Source organism: Tribolium castaneum, chromosome 1 (genome assembly GCF_031307605.1).
Source record: "Tribolium castaneum strain GA2 chromosome 1, icTriCast1.1, whole genome shotgun sequence".
In the NCBI taxonomy this organism is placed as follows: domain Eukaryota; kingdom Metazoa; phylum Arthropoda; class Insecta; order Coleoptera; family Tenebrionidae; genus Tribolium; species Tribolium castaneum.
Genome location: NC_087394.1, coordinates 6387964 through 6411564, shown reverse-complemented (window position 1 = coordinate 6411564; position 23601 = coordinate 6387964). Strand labels below are relative to the sequence as shown.

General features: G+C 28.4%; 2 protein-coding genes across 4 annotated transcripts in view; both read left to right on the top strand.

Annotated features, from left to right (window-relative positions):
* sxc (super sex combs) overlaps positions 1–10372 on the top strand; it is a 34322-nt gene extending 23950 nt beyond the window's left edge. For both annotated transcript variants that reach the window (XM_008193221.3, XM_008193220.3), the window contains 2 exons: positions 5785–6452; positions 10015–10372. In XM_008193221.3, the coding sequence (XP_008191443.1) occupies positions 5785–6452; positions 10015–10180 (834 nt within the window). In that variant the 3' untranslated portion in view covers positions 10181–10372. The remainder of the gene's footprint in view (positions 1–5784; positions 6453–10014) is intronic.
* Positions 10373–10549: 177 nt separating this feature from the next.
* LOC103312495 (uncharacterized) lies at positions 10550–22845 on the top strand. 2 transcript variants are annotated; one of them, XM_008193234.3, is made up of 9 exons: positions 10550–10689; positions 10747–11062; positions 14292–14563; positions 18930–19174; positions 19225–19404; positions 19584–19682; positions 19732–19941; positions 19994–20108; positions 22136–22845. In XM_008193234.3, the coding sequence occupies exons 2-9, from the start codon at positions 10759–10761 to the stop codon at positions 22826–22828; spliced, it is 2118 nt and encodes a 705-aa protein (XP_008191456.2). In that variant the 5' UTR covers positions 10550–10689; positions 10747–10758; the 3' UTR covers positions 22829–22845. The 2 variants fall into 2 exon arrangements, with proteins under 2 accessions (XP_008191456.2, XP_015834093.2); XM_015978607.2 differs by having other exon boundaries at positions 10554–10689; positions 10751–11062.
* The last annotated feature ends 756 nt before the right edge of the window (positions 22846–23601 follow it).

Genomic DNA, 23601 nt, shown 5'->3' with positions numbered 1-23601 from the left:
AGGTTTTGGCCCAGACAATAAATGAAAAATAATAAAAAATAAATAAACCATGTGATTAATGAAATATAAAAATTATAATAAAAAAATATAATCTAATTTTATTTAACAAAATTACAGAGAGGAAAAATAAGAAAATAAGAAAAATTATTTTGAAAGAAACATTTTATATTTGTGTTTAAAATTGTTGATTTTAGAGTTTTTTAACGTCAAAGGAATAGATATTATAAGCAAAACCCCGGCGAAATATTGATTTCGTAAAACTGGAAAGTTTCTGCAAGTTATTGACAAATTATAGAATTCATGGAGTTTTTTTCCAAGTTTTTATTCATTTAAGTGCAGAAAAAGATCTTTTGTTAGAAGCTGAGGTAGCAGGTAACGATATTGATAACAGCTTGTAAATTTCCTATAGATTGGTATGTAGCGAATGGAATATCGCTTTACAATTTTTTAACAGTCGAAGGCATTTTTAATACGATAGTATAGACAGCGACCCAGAAAATTTTACGGGTGATTCGTCTAAAAACGAGCTGGTGTCATATAATTTTGAAACAACATAAGGATCAAAAATTTATTAGGCCTAAAGAAGTGATTGTCAAGTCACTATATTTTTACTTTTAATAAGCTATGTTTAAACAAATGCCAAAATATTTAGAGAAATCAAAAAATTCGCTTTAAAACGGCTGTAATCCCCTTATTCTGGCCAAAAATTACGATTTTCGCACTAGTTTAGCGGAAAAATCTTTGGTTTCAAGGGTTTTTTGTCGTAAAGAATGAACTTCGTCTTAAAACTTCATGAAGTTAAGTTAATTTCTAAAGCTTTACCGTTTGAAGATGCTTAAAAAACGAGGATTTTCTGACTAGTAATAATAAATGAACCGATTTACACAAAAACGAGTTGAATACAACATTTTACTTATTGAATTTGATGTCAAAATAATAATTAAACTTTTTTGATTTTTGTGGAGCAGTATATGTATTTATTATAAAACTGTTTCTATTTCTAATACTATGTACTTGCTAATTTTATAAATATTGTTCTCCAAGTACCAACGAGACGAGCGACCTGTTGGTAGGAAAGAATTTGGGAAAATGTTTTATTAATTAGTAGCAAAGTTAAACTCTTACCAAACATCAACAAATATTTGTTGATTATTTAATAAGTAAAATATGTAACTGTAAAAAAGACAAACGTAAATAAATAATGTTACCTTCCCAGAAGTAAAATGAAAAATTATTCTAATTTAAAAAAATTGTGCAAACGTTGAATTAATTTTTTTCTAGATGAGGTAATTATCTTTTTTTTGCGGTGCTAAGACGTCAAGTATATTGACATTTTAATAATAATCATAATAATAATTTATTTGTGGCAGTAAAATAATTACAATGTAATTAGTTACAACAAGAATAAAAAAATACGATAACAAAATTAAAATTTTCTACAAGTTGTTCCTACCACAAATTGGACCAAAAGGCAGCAAAGCTGATCAAGGTTTTGGCCCAGACAATAAATGAAAAATAATAAAAAATAAAAATAAACCATGTGATTAATGAAATATAAAAGTTATAATAAAAAAATATAATCTAATTTTATTTAACAAAATTACAGAGAGGAAAAATAAGAAAATAAGAAAAATCATTTTGAAAGAAACATTTTATATTTGTGTTTAAAATTGTTGATTTTAGAGTTTTTTAACGTCAAAGGAACTTCATTGTAGAATGAATAGATATTATAAGCAAAACCCCGGCGAAATATTGATTTCGTAAAACTGGGAAGTTTCTGCAAGTTATTGACAAATTATAGAATTCATGGAGTTTTTTTCCAAGTTTTTATTCATTTAAGTGCAGAAAAAGATCTTTTGTTAGAAGCTGAGGTAGCAGGTAACGATATTGATAACAGCTTGTAAATTTCCTATAGATTGGTATGTAGCGAATGGAATATCGCTTTACGATTTTTTAACAGTCGAAGGCATTTTTAATACGATTTAGTATAGACAGCGACCCAGAAAATTTTACGGGTGATTCGTCTAAAAACGAGCTGGTGTCATATTATTTTGAGAAAACATAAGGATAAAAAATTTATTAGGCCTAAAGAAGTGATTGTCAAGTCACTATATTTTTACTTTTAATAAGCTATGTTTAAACAAATGCCAAAATATTTAGAGAGATCAAAAAATTCGCTTTAAAACGGCTGTAATCCCCTTATTCTGGCCAAAAATTACGATTTTCGCACTAGTTTAGCGGAAAAATCTTTGGTTTCAAGGGTTTTTTGTCGTAAAGAATGAACTTCGTCTTAAAACTTCATGAAGTTAAGTTAATTTCTAAAGCTTTACCGTTTGAAGATGCTTAAAAAACGAGGATTTTCTGACTAGTAATAATAAATGAACCGATTTACACAAAAACGAGTTGAATACAACATTTTACTTATTGAATTTGATGTCAAAATAATAATTAAACTTTTTTGATTTTTGTGGAGCAGTATATGTATTTATTATAAAACTGTTTCTATTTCTAATACTATGTACTTGCTAATTTTATAAATATTGTTCTCCAAGTACCAACGAGACGAGCGACCTGTTGGTAGGAAAGAATTTGGGAAAATGTTTTATTAATTAGTAGCAAAGTTAAACTCTTACCAAACATCAACAAATATTTGTTGATTATTTAATAAGTAAAATATGTAACTGTAAAAAAGACAAACGTAAATAAATAATGTTACCTTCCCAGAAGTAAAATGAAAAATTATTCTAATTTAAAAAAATTGTGCAAACGTTGAATTAATTTTTTTCTAGATGAGGTAATTATCTTTTTTTTGCGGTGCTAAGACGTCAAGTATATTGACATTTTAATAATAATCATAATAATAATTTATTTGTGGCAGTAAAATAATTACAATGTAATTAGTTACAACAAGAATAAAAAAATACGATAACAAAATTAAAATTTTCTACAAGTTGTTCCTACCACAAATTGGACCAAAAGGCAGCAAAGCTGATCAAGGTTTTGGCCCAGACAATAAATGAAAAATAATAAAAAATAAAAATAAACCATGTGATTAATGAAATATAAAAGTTATAATAAAAAAATATAATCTAATTTTATTTAACAAAATTACAGAGAGGAAAAATAAGAAAATAAGAAAAATCATTTTGAAAGAAACATTTTATATTTGTGTTTAAAATTGTTGATTTTAGAGTTTTTTAACGTCAAAGGAACTTCATTGTAGAATGAATAGATATTATAAGCAAAACCCCGGCGAAATATTGATTTCGTAAAACTGGGAAGTTTCTGCAAGTTATTGACAAATTATAGAATTCATGGAGTTTTTTTCCAAGTTTTTATTCATTTAAGTGCAGAAAAAGATCTTTTGTTAGAAGCTGAGGTAGCAGGTAACGATATTGATAACAGCTTGTAAATTTCCTATAGATTGGTATGTAGCGAATGGAATATCGCTTTACGATTTTTTAACAGTCGAAGGCATTTTTAATACGATTTAGTATAGACAGCGACCCAGAAAATTTTACGGGTGATTCGTCTAAAAACGAGCTGGTGTCATATTATTTTGAGAAAACATAAGGATAAAAAATTTATTAGGCCTAAAGAAGTGATTGTCAAGTCACTATATTTTTACTTTTAATAAGCTATGTTTAAACAAATGCCAAAATATTTAGAGAGATCAAAAAATTCGCTTTAAAACGGCTGTAATCCCCTTATTCTGGCCAAAAATTACGATTTTCGCACTAGTTTAGCGGAAAAATCTTTGGTTTCAAGGGTTTTTTGTCGTAAAGAATGAACTTCGTCTTAAAACTTCATGAAGTTAAGTTAATTTCTAAAGCTTTACCGTTTGAAGATGCTCAAAAAACGAGGATTTTCTGACTAGTTTCTTTAAATAATTTGATTTTTCACCGATTCTGGGTTTAAAACGCCACTCTATGAAACTTTTAATTCCGTTTCTAATTCAGGTTTATCAGAAAAATGTGGCTGTAGTACTAAAGATTGTTTTAATAATTTCAAAAATTTTATTGTTATTTTATTTATCGACCTGAGGAGTCTACTTTCAAAATATTATAGACTCTTCATTTTTTCAAAAAAATAATGTAAATTGCGTTTTTTTGGCGCAGAATTTAAATAGTAAATTAACTTGTAAATAAATTGTTATTTTTCAGTTTATTTTTGTGTAGAAACTTTACAACCAGTTTAATTTTTTATATTCTAATATTAATAATAATAGAGTACTCGTATTTTTGATTCTTTTCTAAAAGTTTTTTTAAAGAACTATATTCATTGAGTTGAGTTACAAATACAAATGTTATTTATTTAACCTTTTTAATTATTATAATTTCTTAATAATTCCCCTTAACAACTATTAAAAGACGAGAGGTTTATGTCGTTTTCATAATAAACCGGAAACTGTACACTTTGGAACAGATCCATGACATTGAAGATTCTTAAAGCAATTTCTTTCATCATTATCGCTTGATTCAGTTTTTTTCTGGCAGATGGACTTGAACATATTGATTACATTATGTTATTTTTTTAAGTTGTTGAGAGCGATTTACTTTGTATTATAGAAGAAATGAGGTATGTTTAAAAAACTAAAAGAAAAATCGTTGAAAATATGTTGAAACGTGATTCGAGTGGAAAAAACTGCATTATGAAAACCCGGATAAATGTCAACAAAAATTCTACATCTTTTAATTTTGCATTCGGAAATTTACTGCTTTATAAGTTTATATAATAAATGCCTTCACTTACATAAATAAAAACAAAATTTTTTTTTGTAAGTTTGTAACATAAATGCCTTCACTTACGTAAAAAAAAACAAAAATCTGTCTACAACTTTTCCATAAGTAATATCTCGTAATACTACAGACAATTGTGCAAAGTTAAATATATCTCTAGTTTCGTTCACTTGCCAAGAAAAATATTCATTGCCTATTAATTCTGTTTTTATTTGACATAGTTAGTATAAAGTATGCTAGACATTTTCTTAAATCATATTGAATAGCCTAAACACTGGAAATTCATGCCTCATTTAAAAAACAGTTTCATTATGACCTTTAATAATTTAATTGTTAATTCTTGGCTTCACAAATAACTCTTCATATTAAGTGAGGGTTTAGCAACTTCTCTTTTTTTTCTATTTAACTCATTCAATACGAGCCGAATCTGCAATATTACGTTTGCCAAATATGTAGTTTGAATTTTAAAGAAGACTTATGTTTCTTAAAAATTTCGGTATTTTTTTAATGGCTCCAGGTAATTTTTGTAAGTTATCATTACAGCGATAGAGGGTCACAGCCAAGAAAGTATTCGAAAAATTAAAAAAATCCGCAAGGTTTATTTTTTGTTGACCACTTTCTCAACCTGATCAGTCGAGCCTTTTTCTTAAAAAAAAAGAAATTTTGATTATTTTTATTTAGTTGTTTTATTTACTTAATTTTTTGTTTGTCTAATTTCTGAATAACTTAATTGAGAAAAATTATTAACACACACGTTTTATAAATTCTTTTCCATTTTGAAATCTGAAGAAAGTACAATATTTATTAATATTAATTAAAAAAAAAACATTAAAACATTCTCAAATTGATAGCCAGAAACGTAGTTATTTTGAAAAATTTCGTCAAAAATGACCGAAAAGTCAATAGATAATTTTTTAAAGATTGTTTTTTAACTCTATTTTTTATTAATCGCCTTTGTCCTGTAGTTGATTATTATTACTACGATTTGTTGATCTTTTTTTTTGTTTCACTGAAAATAAACGAAATATTTCTTATTATTATTAAGGCTGCAAAAATGGTGGAAATCAGTCTAAAAGTGGCCGAACTCCCCACAACAACCCCCATTGAAAACATGATCGCCTCTGGCCAGGTCCAGACTTCACTCAACGGCGTAGTGGTCCAAAACGGCCTCGCCACCACCCAAACCAACAACAAAGCCGCCACCGGTGAAGAAGTCCCCCAGAACATCGTAATCACGACCCGACAACAATACGGACTCCCTGACGACGCCGTCGTCTATTGCAATTTCAACCAATTGTACAAAATCGATCCGATGACATTGCACATGTGGGTCAACATATTAAAGGCTGTGCCCAATTCCGTTCTCTGGCTGTTGCGTTTCCCGGCCGTTGGCGAGCCCAATTTACAAGCAACAGCACAGCAATTGGGGCTTCCCCCAGGCAGGATTCTGTTCAGTAATGTGGCGGCTAAAGAGGAGCATGTGAGGAGGGGACAGTTGGCGGATGTGTGTTTGGATACGCCCTTGTGTAATGGACATACCACCAGTATGGATGTTTTGTGGACGGGGACGCCGGTCGTGACCTTCCCGGGGGAAACCCTGGCTTCAAGGGTGGCTGCCAGTCAGTTGGCTACACTTGGGTGTCCGGAATTGATAGCACGGTCCAGGCAGGAGTATCAAGAAATTGCTATCAAGCTAGGAACTGATAAGGAATAGTAAGTTTGGTTTTTTGCATCGGGTTATAGAGTGAAAGGTAAATTTTGGAATAAATTTATTAAAGTTTACTCAAAGAAAAATATATAGTGCATTCTTGATTATACGGCAAAGGTAAGTTTGGAGATTTAAAAACCACTCGTAAAATTAAAAAAAGTCCACAAAATTGGAAATAGTGAATTCTAAGGTATTGAAGTACAAGTTATTTAGGAAAAATGTTAACTATACCTATAGAAAGAAAATTTAAAATGCAAAAAAGTCAGCTTTATTGTTATTTAATTTAAATGCAATATTTATTTATGACGTAATTTATGTGATTTAAAAGATGGTTTCATTGCCGTTTTTTTTGTTAAAAGCTGATTCTTAAGTGGTTTTTTGTTTGGTTTTACTAAACTGGTTAATTTCTATAAGTTCTATTTTTTTGAGATTGTTAAAACTATCAGTTTTGTTCGCTTTTGTCTCAAGAAATTAGTGAATCTTGTAAGTCTGAGAATAAAAAAATAGAATAGATACTTGGTTCATGTAGCCATGTTTAAGTTTTAAGTTTAAAAGAAAAAGAAAAGTTGAAGTTCAAAACCTAGGAAAAATGGGTACACGTGTAATAATAATAATAATACAGATTTTAAAGGTCTTCTTAGTTTTTTGGGTCGTTTACGACCGAATTAATGACTGTTTTTGTGAATAATTTCTAAGGGCCGGTTTACAGAAAGCGCAATTAAGATTTGATTTAAATTAATTAATTAATTCCAATTAAGTTGCCATTTAAAATGCATTGATAAATGTCATGTTAATCGCGATTAAAATTTAATTGCAATAAAAATGTTATGTAAAGCAGCTCTAAAATAATTAGAAAACAAGATGAAAAACCTTTATTCTAAAATGAATACAATTAAAATATGGATAAATAGTAATTTTTTTTTAATTATAAAATAAATGATAATAAGGTAATAAACATAATATTAATAATACATTTCAACATTTTTACTAATTTCATCTTCTTCATCATCGTCGGTAACACTGGCTTTACCGTCTAAGTTAATCATTAATTAAATTATGCGCAAAATTTTATGGTAAATAAATTTATATTTTATAATAAATAAATTAAATTTGGTAAGTCTTCAGTTTTAATTATTTAACATAGTTGGACATCAATATTTTGTCATTTCACGTTTTATTGTGTTACCATTTCATCACTGAGGTATGTTATGGAGTATTGGTCAATAAAGAGTTTTTTTTTTAATAAATCTGTCCTGATTTTTCAAATATTTGTGAAGGATCAATATATTATTTCTTTCCAATTGTGATTTGCAATGTCGTATGTCGCTACTAGATGCATTTTTTTTTGAAATTTTGTACTGTATGTAAATTCTGTCATCTGATTTTTCCAATTTTGCGTCTTGTTTAGTTTCGTACATTAAACTTCAAGCAAATTTATATCACCGGGTATTATTCATTATTTATGAATAAACTTAACTTTGCAAAAATACAAAAATGTAGGTTTATAATACCACAATTTTGGCTGTACTTAATTAAAAAAATGAAGAAAAAGACGCATGTAATCGCTAAAATTACACAATAATACTTTCATTTTGCTATATCTCGTCACAGTCATCACTAAAGTGACCTTAGTGAATTTTGGCTTATTTTTCTTCTAAAAAAAAGAATGTAAAAGAATCTTTTTTTTACGATGTAACAGAATGGAAAATATAAAAATCTCATCTTTTTTGCAAAGTATTTGCCACTAAACCTAATTGTAAATAAATCAGAAGTAAATGAAACTTCCATATGATTCAGACATTATCGATAACATCTTTTATCTTTTTTTTTCTTTTAAATATTTAGAAGGATAAAGAAGTGTAGTATCAAAAATATCAAACAAAAATGTTTTTTTTTACAAAAAAGAACGACGTTATTACTCAAACTAATAAGGATGTTTAAAATTTTGAAATATTGAAAATAGCATATACAAAAATAAAATTAACCTGTCCGAGAATTTTTTTAAAGAATGACTAATAAGTAATAAGCAATGTCGTCACTAAAGTGACCTTAGTGAATTTTGCCTTATTTTTGTTCTGAAAAAAATAATGTATAAGAATTTTTTTTACGATGTAACAGAATAGAAAATATAAAAATATAAAGTATTAGCCGCTAAACTCAACAGTGAATGAATTAGAAGTAAATGAACCTTCCATATAATTCAGATATTTCTTTATCAAAATCTGCTTTGTTTGTTAATACAATTTTTTATGTCAGATTAACTGAACGAAACAAAAAAAATTTTTTTTTTTAAATTATTAGAAGGATAAAGAAGTGTAGTATCAAAAATACCATACAAAAATATAGGATATCATTTACAAAAAAAAAGAAACGACGTCATTACTTAAACTAATATGGATTAGAAATTTTGAAATCATGAAAATGTAGCATATACAAAAATAAAATCAACGTGTTCGAGGATTTTTTTGAGGAATGAAGATATGAATTTTATGCCAGCACTCTTGACTCAGTCTGTATTTTGTCGTGATAAATATACTATAACAGGTCAATTTTTTAGAATATACTGACTACACTACAGTTCAAATTTTCGCCTTTTGGTTTTTGAGTTGTTGACATTTTTTTAAATGGAAACCCTTTAATTTTTTAACAATTTTAATTGTCGAAATGTTATAACAATTTTTTCTAATAAAAATAAGGAAACAATGGAAAGTTTAATAGTGAAAGTTTAATTGTTAAACGTATTTTTTGGGGCAAAACACGTACAATTTTGTTATTTAGAAATGTTATTAACTTTTTTTGTTAAAAGCATTTTTGGGGCAAAACAAATGGATATTCAATTATAATTTTGGAAAAAACAAGCCGTTTTTTTAAATATCCCAAAAAATTTAAAAAATATTCTACATTTCGATGAATTTCAAGACGGTACTGAAAGAGTGGTTCACAGGTTTGTTCATTTGAACATCTTATTTTAATAAATAATTAATAGAATTATTGTGTAAGTTTTTTTACTATTGAAATTTACATTTGGCACTTTTTTGCTTGAAAACTTTCTTCTGGTCTATTAAAAGTATTCGTCACTATATCTCAACAACTAATAGTTGCAACGAAATTAGCTTTTTTTTCTCTGTGCAAATGAACTTTATAATTTCTAGTGTCGCTTTATAAGAAGCTAAGCTTAAATAATATTTTGAACAAAAAATTCGTGAAAAATTGTTGCTAGTCCCAAAGTTATACTTTTATTGGTATTTTTAATATTTTCTTAATAATTTTTGGAGACAGTGGCAATTTTTTGGGTTTATTTTGCACAATACTTCATTTTAACAAACAATATTTTTTTGCGATTTAATATTAATGAATTGATTAATTAGGAATTGTTGGGACGTTCTAAAAAAAATTTTGAAAATACAAAAAGTTGAATTGTGTATTTTTTTATGAAAATTGACCTATTGGGGCAAACAAAATATACGTTTTTATAGATTTATTCCAGAATTTGCCGCCCCACTGTACATATTTTATTAGTCCTCCTTGTGTGTTGTTTGATATTAATTGTGTGTTTCTTTTTTATAGTTTGAAGGCGATGAGGCACAAAGTTTGGGCAGCTCGCACCACATCGCCGCTGTTTGACTGCAAACAGTACGCCCAAGGTCTGGAATTGTTGTACTGCAAAATGTGGGAACGATTCGCTGCAGGGCTCAAGCCAGATCATATAACTGACACAACCGCAAAAAAATAGAAACAAATTGATTTTTGTGGGACTGATATTTACTCATCTAAATTATTTTGTAATTTCTAGCTTTTGGACAGAGTTGTGTGAAGACTCCAGATCATGATGTTAATTTAGTTCAAGTTGTATGCAGTTATTATTGAGTTGTGAAATGTGACATAAGATCGCTGTGTTGTATTATAATATATTTCAACAAGTTCAGTGAGTGTTTATTTTTTTAAAACCATTTTTTCATTAACTTCCGGTTGGTTGGATGAGAACCACTGGGACAATTGTTATGTTCCAAGAAGCGTTTTTATTTTAGTTTCGGTGTGATTTTTAGAATTTTTGCTTAAATTTATCTCCACCTACGTAGGGTCATTTTTTCCATGTAATTCACTAAAAAAACTGTTTGAGAGCCACTGACACCAACATAACCTAACTTTTTGTGTCCAAAAAAACGTGTTCATTTTAGTTGATTTGAAACGTTTTCTTCCAATATTCCGGAAGTTTTAACAAATATTTAACGAAGTGAAAGTGTAAATTATATATTTAAGACGAGTTTTCGTTTGTTATTTAAATATTTAATTTTTTAGATAGGTTAAGAAATGAAAATGCCTCTGGACTCGGATTGTATTAAGGAAATTGTAGCTTCTGCTACAGATTCAGAGTCAGGACTTTTGTATCTGTTCGCAAACATGCAAAATCCTGAAAGTGAAAAGTCTGTAATTATTGCTGTGAATAATTTATTGGCAAATGGAAAAACTCGTCTGAAGGGTTTACAACTGTTGAAAGATTTACTTTTGTATTGTTCGCACGAAGTCTTTGTTGAAAATGCTTTACAATGGGCAAGTTATTGTATGGTTCAACATGTGGAAGATGGGAGTAAAGAAATAAAACTAAATACCTTAGGTAAGTTCCTACTCCCATTAACAGGAGAGACTTATTTTATTAGTTTTAATGAATAGTTAACAAATAAGTTCTACCTACACTTTATCTACCAAAAAAACTAATGCTAGTTTTCATTAGATCTGTAATTATTATTAAAAAATGAAAAAAAAAAAACATTGTTACCTTGTTGTGTATTGGTAGCTTTATCTTGATTTTTTGTTCAAAGTTTTATTTTGAACTTTTTTTATCTTCAGTTTATACCTATAACTAATTGCTGCAAAGTTGCGAACAACAAGGTTAGTCTGACTTTTTGATTGTTGTTGAAACTTATTCTGTTTATCGTCTTTCATTTTTGATATTTAAAGAAATTCGTATTATTTTTATTGTAGAAAATACACGTTTAAGTTTCAGTTACTATTTGTAACTCTTTCATCTCTTATTAGTTATTAGGAATAACAACTAAAATACTAAATCAAAAGTTCTAACTGAAATATAAAAATTATTCTTATTTTGAATGTATATTTTTTTGTAAACCAAGTTCTGGTTAATATAATGCGAAATGTTGGATTTTAAATTAAAAATAAGTTGTTTTTTTCAATAACATATAACAAAAGACAAATGAATCAGTGAACAAAAAATTGCTATATACTTGTAAAGGTGTCTATTTTACTGTATCTCAAAATTGCTCAAAATCCAATACTTTAAAATTTCGTTAAATACACTGTATTGCCTTACTTAGCTACTTTCGTTTTTTTGTATTTATTAGATAAAAGATAATCTACGGTTGCACTATTTTCAATATGGTTACCTTTATCTTCACTGTTTTATTCAAAGTTTTATTTTGAATATTTGTCCTCACTTTAGGTTTTTCTTAATTTTTTATTGCTGTTACATTTTTTTAAGATAGGTTTTGATGTCAAATTTCTTTTTTGAGAAAAGAATTTTGGTGGAAACTGCGTTCTACTATCGTCTTTCGTTTTTGAAATCTTAAAAAATTCGTATTATCGTTTTTATAGAAAATACACGTTAGAAATAAAGATTATATTTTTTATTTGTTTAACTACAATGCGGAAAGTTGCATTTAAAATAAAAAGTAATAATAATAATAGACAAAGAACAATGGAACGAATACACAAAAAATAATTAGTAACCATATAAAGGTCTGCTAAAAGTAAATTTTTACGGTATCTTAGAACGTAATAACTACACAGAATTCAGCGTTTGCTATTACATACTTTATTATTTTCTCTATGCATGTGAATTTTTTTAGAAATTTTGTACAATCCCTTATAATTCCAATTATTTAATCAGTTCAGGTCGCTTAAAAAAATAACCGATATAAACAATTTTATTACGAATTTATTGGTCAAATATTAATTATTTAAGTATTGGAGAAAAAATTCTTAAGTTTTGATTAATATTTTTCCTCAATTGTTGTTAATACACTGTTTAATTCATTATAAGGAAGTGTTGAAAAATTCTCAAAAAAATTACCTTGGTAGGGAAAAACAATAAATATTTAATAGCTGACGCTGATTTTTGTGCGATTATTATTTGTTGAGATTAAGTACATAATTTATAAAAAGTTAAAATCGCAATTTTATTACGAATTTATTAGTCAAATATTAATTATTTAAGTATTGGAGAAAAAATTCTTAAGTTTTGATTAATATTTTTCCTTAATTGTTGTTAATACACTGTTAAATTCATTATAAGGAATTGTTGAAAAATTCTCAAAAAAATTACATTGGTGGGGAAAAACAATAAATATTTAATTGCTGACGCTGATTTTTGTACGATTATTATTTGTTGAGATTAAGTAAGAAATTTATAAAAAGTTAAAATCGCAATTTTACTACGAATTTATTGGTCAAATATTAATTATTTAAGTATTGGAGAAAAAATTCTTAAGTTTTGATCAATATTTTTCCTTAATTGTTGTTAATACACTGTTTAATTCATTATAAGGAAGTGTTGAAAAATTCTCAAAAAAATTACATTGGTAGGGAAAAACAATAAATATTTAATAGCTGACGCTGATTTTTGTGCGATTATTATTTGTTGAGATTAAGTAAAAAATTAATAAAAAGTTAAAATCGCCCCAATTTTTGTTACAATAATGTTATTATTATATTATTACTGAGACAATAACCTAAACAAAATTCTTACTAATAATAAATAATAAAATTCTATTAAAATATGTACGTGATAAATTGATAATCCTTAATTCCTAATAAGTTGTACAAAATCGTACCTCTTGTTTTTGAGGAACTCAGTAGGTTATTTATTAATAATTTATTTGTAGATACAGATGATACGTTTACTATTTTTTGATGTTATGCAAACAACAAAAACCAAACAGCAAATAATCATCATGCACTACAAAATTTTGTGTTTTTTTTGTAATTGTTGACAATAAGCTAATTACTTTCAGGTAGCTTTAACTCTTTTTAGAAATAACAACTAAAATACAAAATCTAAGTTTGAATGCATATTTTTTTTGTAAATTAAATTGATGAACACTTTTTTCAAAGTCGATTAAGATGATTTGTTAATTTGATCAAATGAAATTGAAAGTTCATTTTTTAAATTGTCTCAAATTTGTTGTTATTTTGTTATTTTAACATTAGAGCTCTCATTTTATATGCAGACGGAAATTTGTAATGTCAATACAATTGGAATACTCTTTTATTCACATTTTGCTGCTTTCTAACAGTGTAAACTTAGAATAAAATAATACTCTGTGTCTTTACTCTCTAAGGATTTTTTGACTATTTAAATTTTTAAAATAATTCATTATTGATCATACGAATTTAAGTTCTTATATATAATATGTTGAAAACATATTTTAAAATAAGTAACGTTTTAAATATATTTCTTTGTTTAAAATAGACAAGTGTCCAAATTTTCTTTACATGTCCAATACTGTGTGAGTTTTTCAATTAAATAATCATTTTGTTGTATCATCCGTTTTTGTAAGAAAGTAACGTAATTATCACTTTTCATTTGAAAAATATTTGCCTTTCTTTAACGCTAATGGGTTATTGATTTCCCTTCTCCACAATGACCGGAACTCAATCCGAAATTCGGAAGTTCTATTTTCCGATTAATGGTTTGGTTTCTCCTTGATTGATGCATGTAAATGTAAATAGCTCTCCGGTTGTAAACATTCCACTTCATCGGATACAATCAGCAAGTTGATTAATCGCCGGTTTCGCAACGAATTAAACCATTTTTCAATCAATTCCAGCCAAAATTATCGAGAATTCGAACGACATCGAAACCTTCAACAAAAAATTTGCCACCGAATACTTATCCACAACACTGAAAGCCTGTCTCGTGACGCACAACAACGATGAAAAATTGTCCTGTTTGAAGTGCTTGGCCCAATGCATGAAACGATTCCCGACTTGGTTTGGAAACCACAAACAAAAAGTTGAAGCTTTCCTAATTGAAAATTTAGATAACTCGTGCGAGGAATTAACCAAATGGGCTGCTACAGCTTTTGTCTATTTTCTCGAGGTAATTTGCAATTACAGTGGAGTCCGGTTATAACGAACTTTGGAAATGCATCAAAATCAGTTCGTTGTTCATTAAATTTGCCATTAAAATACTCGAAAAAACAAGTTTTTATTAAATAACTCTGAATGTGTTAATATTTATGTTAGAGTCGTGAAAAGAAAAATTGTTAATTTTTTAATTCCCCATCGAATGGTATGAAATAAGCAAAATAAAAGGCTCTAAAGTTTAAAAAGTTTGGAAGAAAATTGTAAACTCCCTGTAGTAATACAGATCGATCAAACTTAAATTATAAGTCTGTTAGACCTTATTCAATATGTACTTAGTAATATGCCATCAAGAAAACCATACTTCTATTTTTTATTAATTTCTAAAACCAAAGGTATAAAACCGATTTTTTTGTTTATTTTTAAGTAATTTTTGAATCGATTTGAAAAAAACTTTAGGGACGTGTAATAAGCTAAAAAAGTATCCTAATGAGCACAAAAAATAAAAGCATGCCATTAAAAAAATATTGAGTGGGTGTAATTTTTTTTGGGACACTCTGTATAATCAAAAATATTTTTTTGAAATACGTCCTAGAGTGTAAATAACGTCTATATAGAAAATATCGAAAGTCCAACTTTACTAAAAAGTGAGCTAAAGTAGATAGTTTCAAAAGAAGTGAAAATAACTCAACTTGCGTTCTCCAAATATTCATTTTCTGTGATATAAAGAGTTTTGGTCGGCGAATAAATTTGGGAGCAACAAAAAATTTAAATCTATTTAATTTAATTTAAAATTTAATTCTTCAAAATCTATTACACTGAGTCAAAATTAGCAAAAACAGCCACAGAAAAACAAGTCCTATAAAAAATTGGTGCTTAGAAAAAAGCACACAAACGGAAAAACCCACAAGAAAAAAATTCACAGAGAAAAAAGCTCACACAGAAAAATGCTCATAAAGAAAAAAACCCACAGATATTCAGTTTCTGGTATATAAAGAGTTTTGATCTGCGAATAAAAATTTGGGAGCAATAAAAAATTTAAATCAGTCTCTGAGCTTAATTCTTCAAAATCTATTACACTGAGTTAAAATTAGCAAAAACAGCCACAGAAACACAAGTCCTATAAAAAAATTGGTGATCAGAAAAAAGTTCACAAACAAAAAAACCCACAAGAAAAAAATCCACGGAGAAAAAAGCTCACATAGAAAAATGCCCACAAAGAAAAAAACCCACAGATATTCAGTTTCTGGTATATAAAGAGTTTTGGTCGGCGAATAAAAATTTGGGAGCAATAAAAAATTTAAATCAGTCTGGTCTCTGAGCTTAATTCTTCAAAATCTATTACACTGAGTTAAAATTAGCAAAAACAGTCACAGAAAAACAAGTCCTCCTATAAAAAAATTGGTGATCAGAAAAAAGCACACAAACGGAAAAACCCACAAGAAAAAATCCACAGAGAAAAAAGCTCACACAGAAAAATGCCCACAAAGAAAAAAACCCACAGATATTCAGTTTCTGGTATATAAAGAGTCAGCGAATAAATTTGGGAGCAACAAAAAATTTAAATCAGTCTGGTCTTTGAGCTTAATTCTTCAAAATTTATTACACTGAGTTAAAATTAGCAAAAACAGCCACAGAAAAACAAGTCCTCCTATAAAAAAATTGGTGATCAGAAAAAAGTTCACAAACAAAAAACCTACAAGAAAAAAATCTACAGAGAAAAAACCTCACACAGAAAAATGCCCACAAAGAAAAAAACCCACAGATATTCAGTTTCTGGTATATAAAGAGTTTTGATCGCCGAATAAAAATTTGGGAGCAACAAAAAATTTAAATCAGTCTGGTCTCTAAGCTTAATTCTTCAAAATCTATTACACTGAGTTAAAATTAGCAAAAACAGCCACAGAAAAACAAGTCCTATAAAAAATTGTTGCCTAGAAAAAAGACCACAAACGGAAAAACCCACAAGAAAAAAATCCACAGAGAAAAAAGCTCACACAGAAAAATGCCCACAAAGAAAAAACCCACAGATATTCAGTTTCTGGTATATAAAGAGTTTTGATCGCCGAATAAAAATTGGGGAGCAACAAAAAATTTAAATCAGTCTGATCTCTGAACTTAATTCTTCAAAATTTATTACACTGAGTTGAAATTTGCAAAAACAGTCACAGAAAAACAAGTCCTATAAAAAAATTGGTGATCAGAAAAAAGCTCACAAAGAGAAAAACCCACAAGAAAAAAATACACAGAGAAAAAACCTCACACAGAAAAATGCCCACAAAGAAAAAAACCCACAGATATTCAGTTTCTGGTATATAAAGAGTTTTGATCGCCGAATAAAAATTTGGGAGCAACAAAAAATTTAAATCAGTCTGGTCTCTAAGCTTAATTCTTCAAAATCTATTACACTGAGTTAAAATTAGCAAAAACAGCCACAGAAAAACAAGTCCTATAAAAAATTGTTGCCTAGAAAAAAGACCACAAACGGAAAAACCCACAAGAAAAAAATCCACAGAGAAAAAAGCTCACACAGAAAAATGCCCACAAAGAAAAAAACCCACAGATATTCAGTTTCTGGTATATAAAGAGTTTTGGTCGGCGAATAAAAATTTGGGAGCAATAAAAAATTTAAATCAGTCTGGTCCCTGAGCTTAATTCTTCAAAATCTATTACACTAAGTTAAAATTAGCAAAAACAGCCACAGAAAAACAAGTCTTCCTATAAAAAAATTGGTGATCAGAAAAAAGCTCACAAAGAGAAAAACCCACAAGAAAAAAATACACAGAGAAAAAAGCTCACACAGAAAAATGCCCACAAAGAAAAAAACCCACAGATATTCAGTTTCTGGTATATAAAGAGTTTTGGTCGGCGAATAAAAATTTGGGAGCAATAAAAGATTTAAATCAGTCTGGTCTCTGAGCTTAATTCTTCAAAATCTATTACACTGAGTTAAAATTAGCAAAAACAGCCACAGAAACACAAGTCCTATAAAAAAATTGGTGATCAGAAAAAAGTTCACAAACAAAAAAACCCACAAGAAAAAAATCCATGGAGAAAAAAGCTCACACAGAAAAATGCTCACAAAGAAAAAAAAACACACACAGAAAGAATAAGCTACTACGATTTCCTTCCAGTTCCTATACATTAATAAACTGGTATTTTCTCCCATTCTACTTTCACAATTTATTTAAAAAAAAAACATTTTATGGCATCTTTTTCAAATTCACAATAGGCATTATTGCAGAAAGTTGTAAAAGCGTACCGATACTTTTTTTGTTTAAGCAAATTACTCAAAAAATACACGAAAACTTAGATATTTCAAATAAAACAAAAATTTAAATGAGTTGATTGTAATATTTGTGTGCTAATGAAGTTGTAAACGTTTCTTAATATTGGGACCAAAACAACCTTTTGGGAAAACTCTGTATTTTCCGTATTCAAGAATTTTACTTTACGATGCGTTTTCCTGTTCCCTATCCAACTTTAAATTTTTGCTAAATCATTTCTTAACATACGGTATAATTTGTTGATTTTCATAATTAGCGAGAATAACAATTTTCAACAAATTATTGAAAAAAAAAAGAATGACATGCGGAGAGATCACTCTCGAAAAGCTGAAATTAATATTCCAAAATTTTAAATTTGTAAATAATCACAACAAATAAAATTGAAGTGTCTTTTTTCTAAAAAAAAAATGCACGGTTACGCTTTTGATTATCTTAATTTACTCTTTTCTTGAATAGGATTGTAACAAAAACTCATTCTAAAATATTAAAATATTTTTGTTGTTATCCGAATAATTATAATAAATTTATAAATTACGATTACAGAGGTTGTTTTTTTCTTCAGTGAGTTAATTTTACCGTGAGCTTTTTTCTTGTGCGCATTTTTCGTCTGGGCTTTTTTCATGGATTCAAAAAAATTATAAAAATGTAAAATTTTTGCACCGACTTTTTTTGGTGAAGATACGATTGAATTTTATTTGCTCAAATGCCACCGCCTATTAGTCATGTAAACTTTGAAAAAAAGTACTCAGAAGACGCAAACTTAGGTGATGTTGCGTTTTTTGACGAATTTTAAGCCGCTCAAGTGTAGGTTGCATCCTTTTTACCTTAAAAACTATTAAAAATAGTAAAAATTCGGTTGAAGCAAGTGGATTTATTTTAACTTTCTTTGAGCTCTACTATCATAAAATATTTGCACAACTTTCAGATTTATTGGCTAATCTGTAATTTAATAATCTGTTCTTTAGATAACATTTTTCTTGCTCCCAAAAGTTGGTAATAAACAGTAAATTGCGTCACATTTTAACTCAAATTTAGTTCGTTATAACCAGAATTCACTGTATTTTGTTCGAAAAAAATTTAGGACGTGTTTTGTAGACCGGAGGTGCCGGAGTTAACGGAATTAACTACATTAATAATTTTGAGCTACAATTTCGAAAAATCTGTGCCACTATTCAATTCTTGTACGACACGTTTCTCGAAAACGTACCTGAAATTAACAACACGTTGAAAATCGAGGCAGAAATTTTCAAATTCAAGGAATTCTCCGACCCGAATAAAATTTTCGAAATCACTGGGACTAGAATTACAAACTGTTTAATTTTTCTCCAAACTTTGCTAGCGTAAGTTACGTAATTATTAAATTTTTTGGCAATTAAATTATAATTTTTAGTAAACAATATTCCGTCGAGAAGCGAATTGTTCCAAAGTTCGTTGTCGATATTATTTGCAGAGGCCTCTCCGTTCATTTATGTTTCTCACGAGTTATTACCGACGAAGAGATTAATAAATTAATTAGTCTGAGGAACATTCAGCTGCACTTACTCAAACTTCTGCGCATTTTCACTACAGGGTAAGTAAGTAAGACAAATGCCGTATTTTAAAGGTGATGTTCCGACACGTTGAGTGCAAATTCTTGTTTGCTTCCCTGTCTAAATACACACCGCATGCATATTTAGTTACTCGTGTAATAACGCTACTAACAAACGAATCTGCATATGACTTAATTTGCATACTTTCACGTTTTTGCAGGTTTCAGCCAAGTTTATTACCTTTTGCTTACGAACTGAAGAAAAGTTTGGCAAGTGTTGCAAAGCGAACAGATGTCTGCAACTGTTTCACTTACGACACGTTAGTAAATTATGCGACGTAAATAGAGAAGTTATTAGTTTTTTTTCAGAATTTTTAAAACTGAACTTTATAAAGCATTGCATATTTGGCTAATGTTGAGCAAAAATGTGAATGAGACTTATCTGGAGGAGATTGTTGTGCCAATGGCTATTAAAGACATTTCTCCAGTTCGCAAAAATGTTTTGCTTAATTTGGATGTTTCAAAAAAGGGAAAATCTGCGAATCAGAAGGAAGTGAAGGACAGTGTACAAAATAAAAAGTAGTCAATTGTAATTTAATTTTTAACAGTATTTTTTAATTGTTTGTTATAGAATTTTGGCAAATAATGAAAGTTTTCATAGAGGGAATGACTGTATTAATGCACTAGAAATGTTGAAATGTTTGCTGAAGGGGAGCTGCTTGAGCTACAACCAGACGCTGCTACAGGTAGGTGTCTCATAGTTTATTTTTGTTGTTGTTTGTTTTTTGTGTTTTTATTGCCGTGAACTCAAAAACAAATATTTTGGTTAAGTGTCTTTATTTAAAAAAAATATTGTATTGAAGCTAGTCATTATTTTTTATTTTTTTTTGGTTTTTTTGGTACAAAATTTATTTGGTTATTCATTTGTCTTTATGTGGGCGAAATAAAAGTAGTTCTAATAATACTTAATAAGAACAAATATAATGTAATAAACAATAATTGAAACAAACCAGGAACAAGAAAAAGAACGAAGTAAACAAAGAAAACAAGAACTGAATATCCACTTAAAATTATGAGAGAACAGAACTTTTAACTTCTCTCAAATTCTTGAAATTTTTATATTACTGAATAAGAAGAAGAAATATAATGTAATAAACAGTAAATGAAAATAAAACAAAAAAATTAAAATGAGGAAAGTAAGCTAAAAAACAAAAAATTATTGATGATAAACTTTATTAAGTATTTTTTTTATGTACTGGATGCCTATTTAAAATTGTGTGAGGAAAGAACCTTAACTTCTTTGTGGAAACTTTTTAAAGGAAACAATTTGAACAGCGCATTTAATTTATTTTATACAGAAATTTTATTATAATTGAAAGATCGTTGAAATTCTTACAATACTTAATAAAAAGAAGAATTATAATGTAATAAACAGTAAATGTATAGAAAACAGGAAAAAGGAAAACAAAAAAGTACGCAAAAAAACAATGAAGTCTTGAAGAACTTTAAAATATTAAATTTATAATAAAAGCTGAAGGACCGGTTTATAGAAAGCTTCATTAAATTTTAATTCGGTGTAACAACGCGAATAGACCAATCAAATTGGTTTAATTTGGTCACGTGATCAGTTAATCACGCATTTAATTACGTCTATAAACCAATTCTTAGATTTATTTGTGAACAAAAACTGACAAAAAGTATTTGAAAACGTTTTCCGACTTAAACCAATCAAGTTTGAATGGTTTAGAAGCAATGTGATAACTGTTTTTTGTTTTTTTTTTGGTGGTGTAGTAAACTTTTTAGTTGGGTCTACTGTGTGTTTTGTTAATTGACTTTCTTCCAAATTTTTGTGGATATATCGTTTTTTTCTCTATTTAGCCATTTTTTTTGGAATTTAGAAAAAAAAATAGTTGGTTTACTGTTTGCATTTTAACAATTGACTCTTTTCCAAATTTTTGTGGATATCTTAAATTTTTTCTCTTTATACAGATTTTTTTTTTTTGGAATTTAGAAACAAAATTTAGTTGGTCTACAGTTTGCATTTTGTCAATTGATTCTTTTCCAAATTTTTGTGGATATTTTTTATTGTTTCTCTATTTACAGAATTTTTTTTGGAATTTAGAAAAATATTTTACTTGGTCTAGTGTTTGCATTTTGTCAATTGACTCGTTTCCAAATTTTTGTGGATATTTATAATTGTTTCTCCATTTGCAGAATTTTATTTTGGAATTTAGAAAACAATTTTACTTGGTCTAGTGTTTGCATTTTGTCAATTGACTCTTTTCCAATTTTTTGTGGATATTTGTAATTTTTTCTCCATTTGCAGAATTTTATTTTGGAATTTTGAAAAAAATTTTACTTGATCTACTGTTTGCATTTTGTCAATTGGCTCTTTTCCAAATTTTTGTGGATATTTTTATTTTTTTTTCTATTTACAGATTGTTTTTGGAATTTAGAAAAAAATTTTAGTTGGTCTACTGTTTGCATTTTGTCAATTGCCATTTTTCCAAATTTTGTAGTTATTTTTAATTTTTTCTCTATTTACAGAATTTTTTTTGGAATTAAAAAAAAATGTTGGTTTTACTTGGTCTACTGTTTGCATTTTGTCAATTGACTCTTTTCCAAATTTTTGTGGATATTTTTAATTTTTTCTTTATTTACACATTTTTTTTGGAATGCAGATAAAAATTTTAGTTGGTCTTGTGCACATTGTGAATTGACTTTCTTCCAAATTTTCGTGGATTTTCGTTATTGTTTAAGTGGATGATTTCAGGAAATAGTCTCAACTCTTGTTGGAATCGTTTCTAACTTGCAAATTAACAAAGTGGTTCTTCCATACTCTGACCCCAAATGTCAAGTCAAGTTGTACGAGGTTTTAATTGCAATTTTTTCGCAAGAAAACGTCCATTCTTTGTCGTCTTTGCATTCGTTCGTTATAATTTTTACCAACGGAGCAAGGAGTTCGAATCATAGGATATCTCAGATGTCGAGGGAAGGGTTAGATTTGTTGGAAAAAATTAGTCAACCTGTTTGTGCTTCATTGTACGTTTGCGAGGCGAAATCCAGTCAGCAAATCACTTATTTTGATTCGCTTGGTTCAGAAATGGATGTAGCGATTGATAAAGACGATAATGTTACTTCTGAAGTGTCTCAAGAGAATCAAGCGGAAGAAAACGGAACTGAAGAGAAAAAAATTCATATTATAAGTGATATTGTGATTCCTCCTCAACCAGAATTTGCAAAAGCGAATGAAGAGATCGTTTTTGTTGATGAAATGGAAATCGAAGTTGTGGAAAGCAATGGTGTAGACGAAAATTTGGCGGAAGTAAGGAGGAGTTCTGTGTCATCATCTTGTGATATTGTAATGGAAGAAAATACGAAGAAATTTTCAATAGAAGTTAAGGATGATAACGAAGATGATTTGGAGGATATGTTTAGTAGCTTTCAGGACGTTGTGCAGGAATAAATTAAAGTCGTAACTTCTGGGTGTGTTTCCATTATTTGTTCCCTGTTTTGTTTGTTTCGTTCCTTATCCCAGAAAATTTTCCTAATCACGTGATATCTTTTACTGAATCAAAAATAAGTTTTCTCTTGTTAAAAGAAGATGTAAATGAGAAGTCATTTCATCATTCATTTTTCTTACACCGTTTTTTTCGAATACCTAATTTATTTTTCCGTAAATATTTATCTCGCTGTGTTTGTGTTTGTTCGTTTTTCGATTTTTTTCAAATTTTTTCGAAACACAGCGCTTGAATTTTTGGAATATCTTGGTCGGAAAAGTGGACTTCATTCTGATAAATAGGCAACTCACTAGACACATTAATTATACGGTTATCTTATTTCTTCTTTAAAACTAGCAAAGACATCTTTGCAAGACTTTTAAGACCTAAATAATTAATTAATTGGTTACAAAGTTTTTTTGGTTATTTGAGTTCGAATTTTTGAGTATTTAGCTGTAAATCGGTGAAAAACGTAGATGTTGGTCTGGTCAAGTCAGGTCTTTTTAGTACAGTAAAACCTCCCTTAAAGGACACCTCCGAATGACGGACACCTCTTCACAACGGACATTTTTATAGAATCGTAACAAAAGCTATAGAAAATAAGGTAAGAAAAGCTCTGTACAACGGACCCTCTGTATAGCGGACACGAACAAAAAATCCCATTTATCATAATATTATATCAATTTATCTCTTACAACGGACAGACCGAGAGAGTGGTGGTGCAAAAAACGAACAATTG

Excerpts from the sequence above, each read along its gene's own strand:
- LOC103312495 (XM_008193234.3), top strand. The coding sequence starts at position 10,759 with ATGAAAATGCCTCTGGACTCGGATTGTATTAAGGAAATTGTAGCTTCT. Across the intron at positions 11,063-14,291 it reads AATAAAACTAAATACCTTAG|CCAAAATTATCGAGAATTCG; the intron begins GTAAGTTCCTAC and ends AATCAATTCCAG. Across the intron at positions 20,109-22,135 it reads ACAACCAGACGCTGCTACAG|GAAATAGTCTCAACTCTTGT; the intron begins GTAGGTGTCTCA and ends GGATGATTTCAG.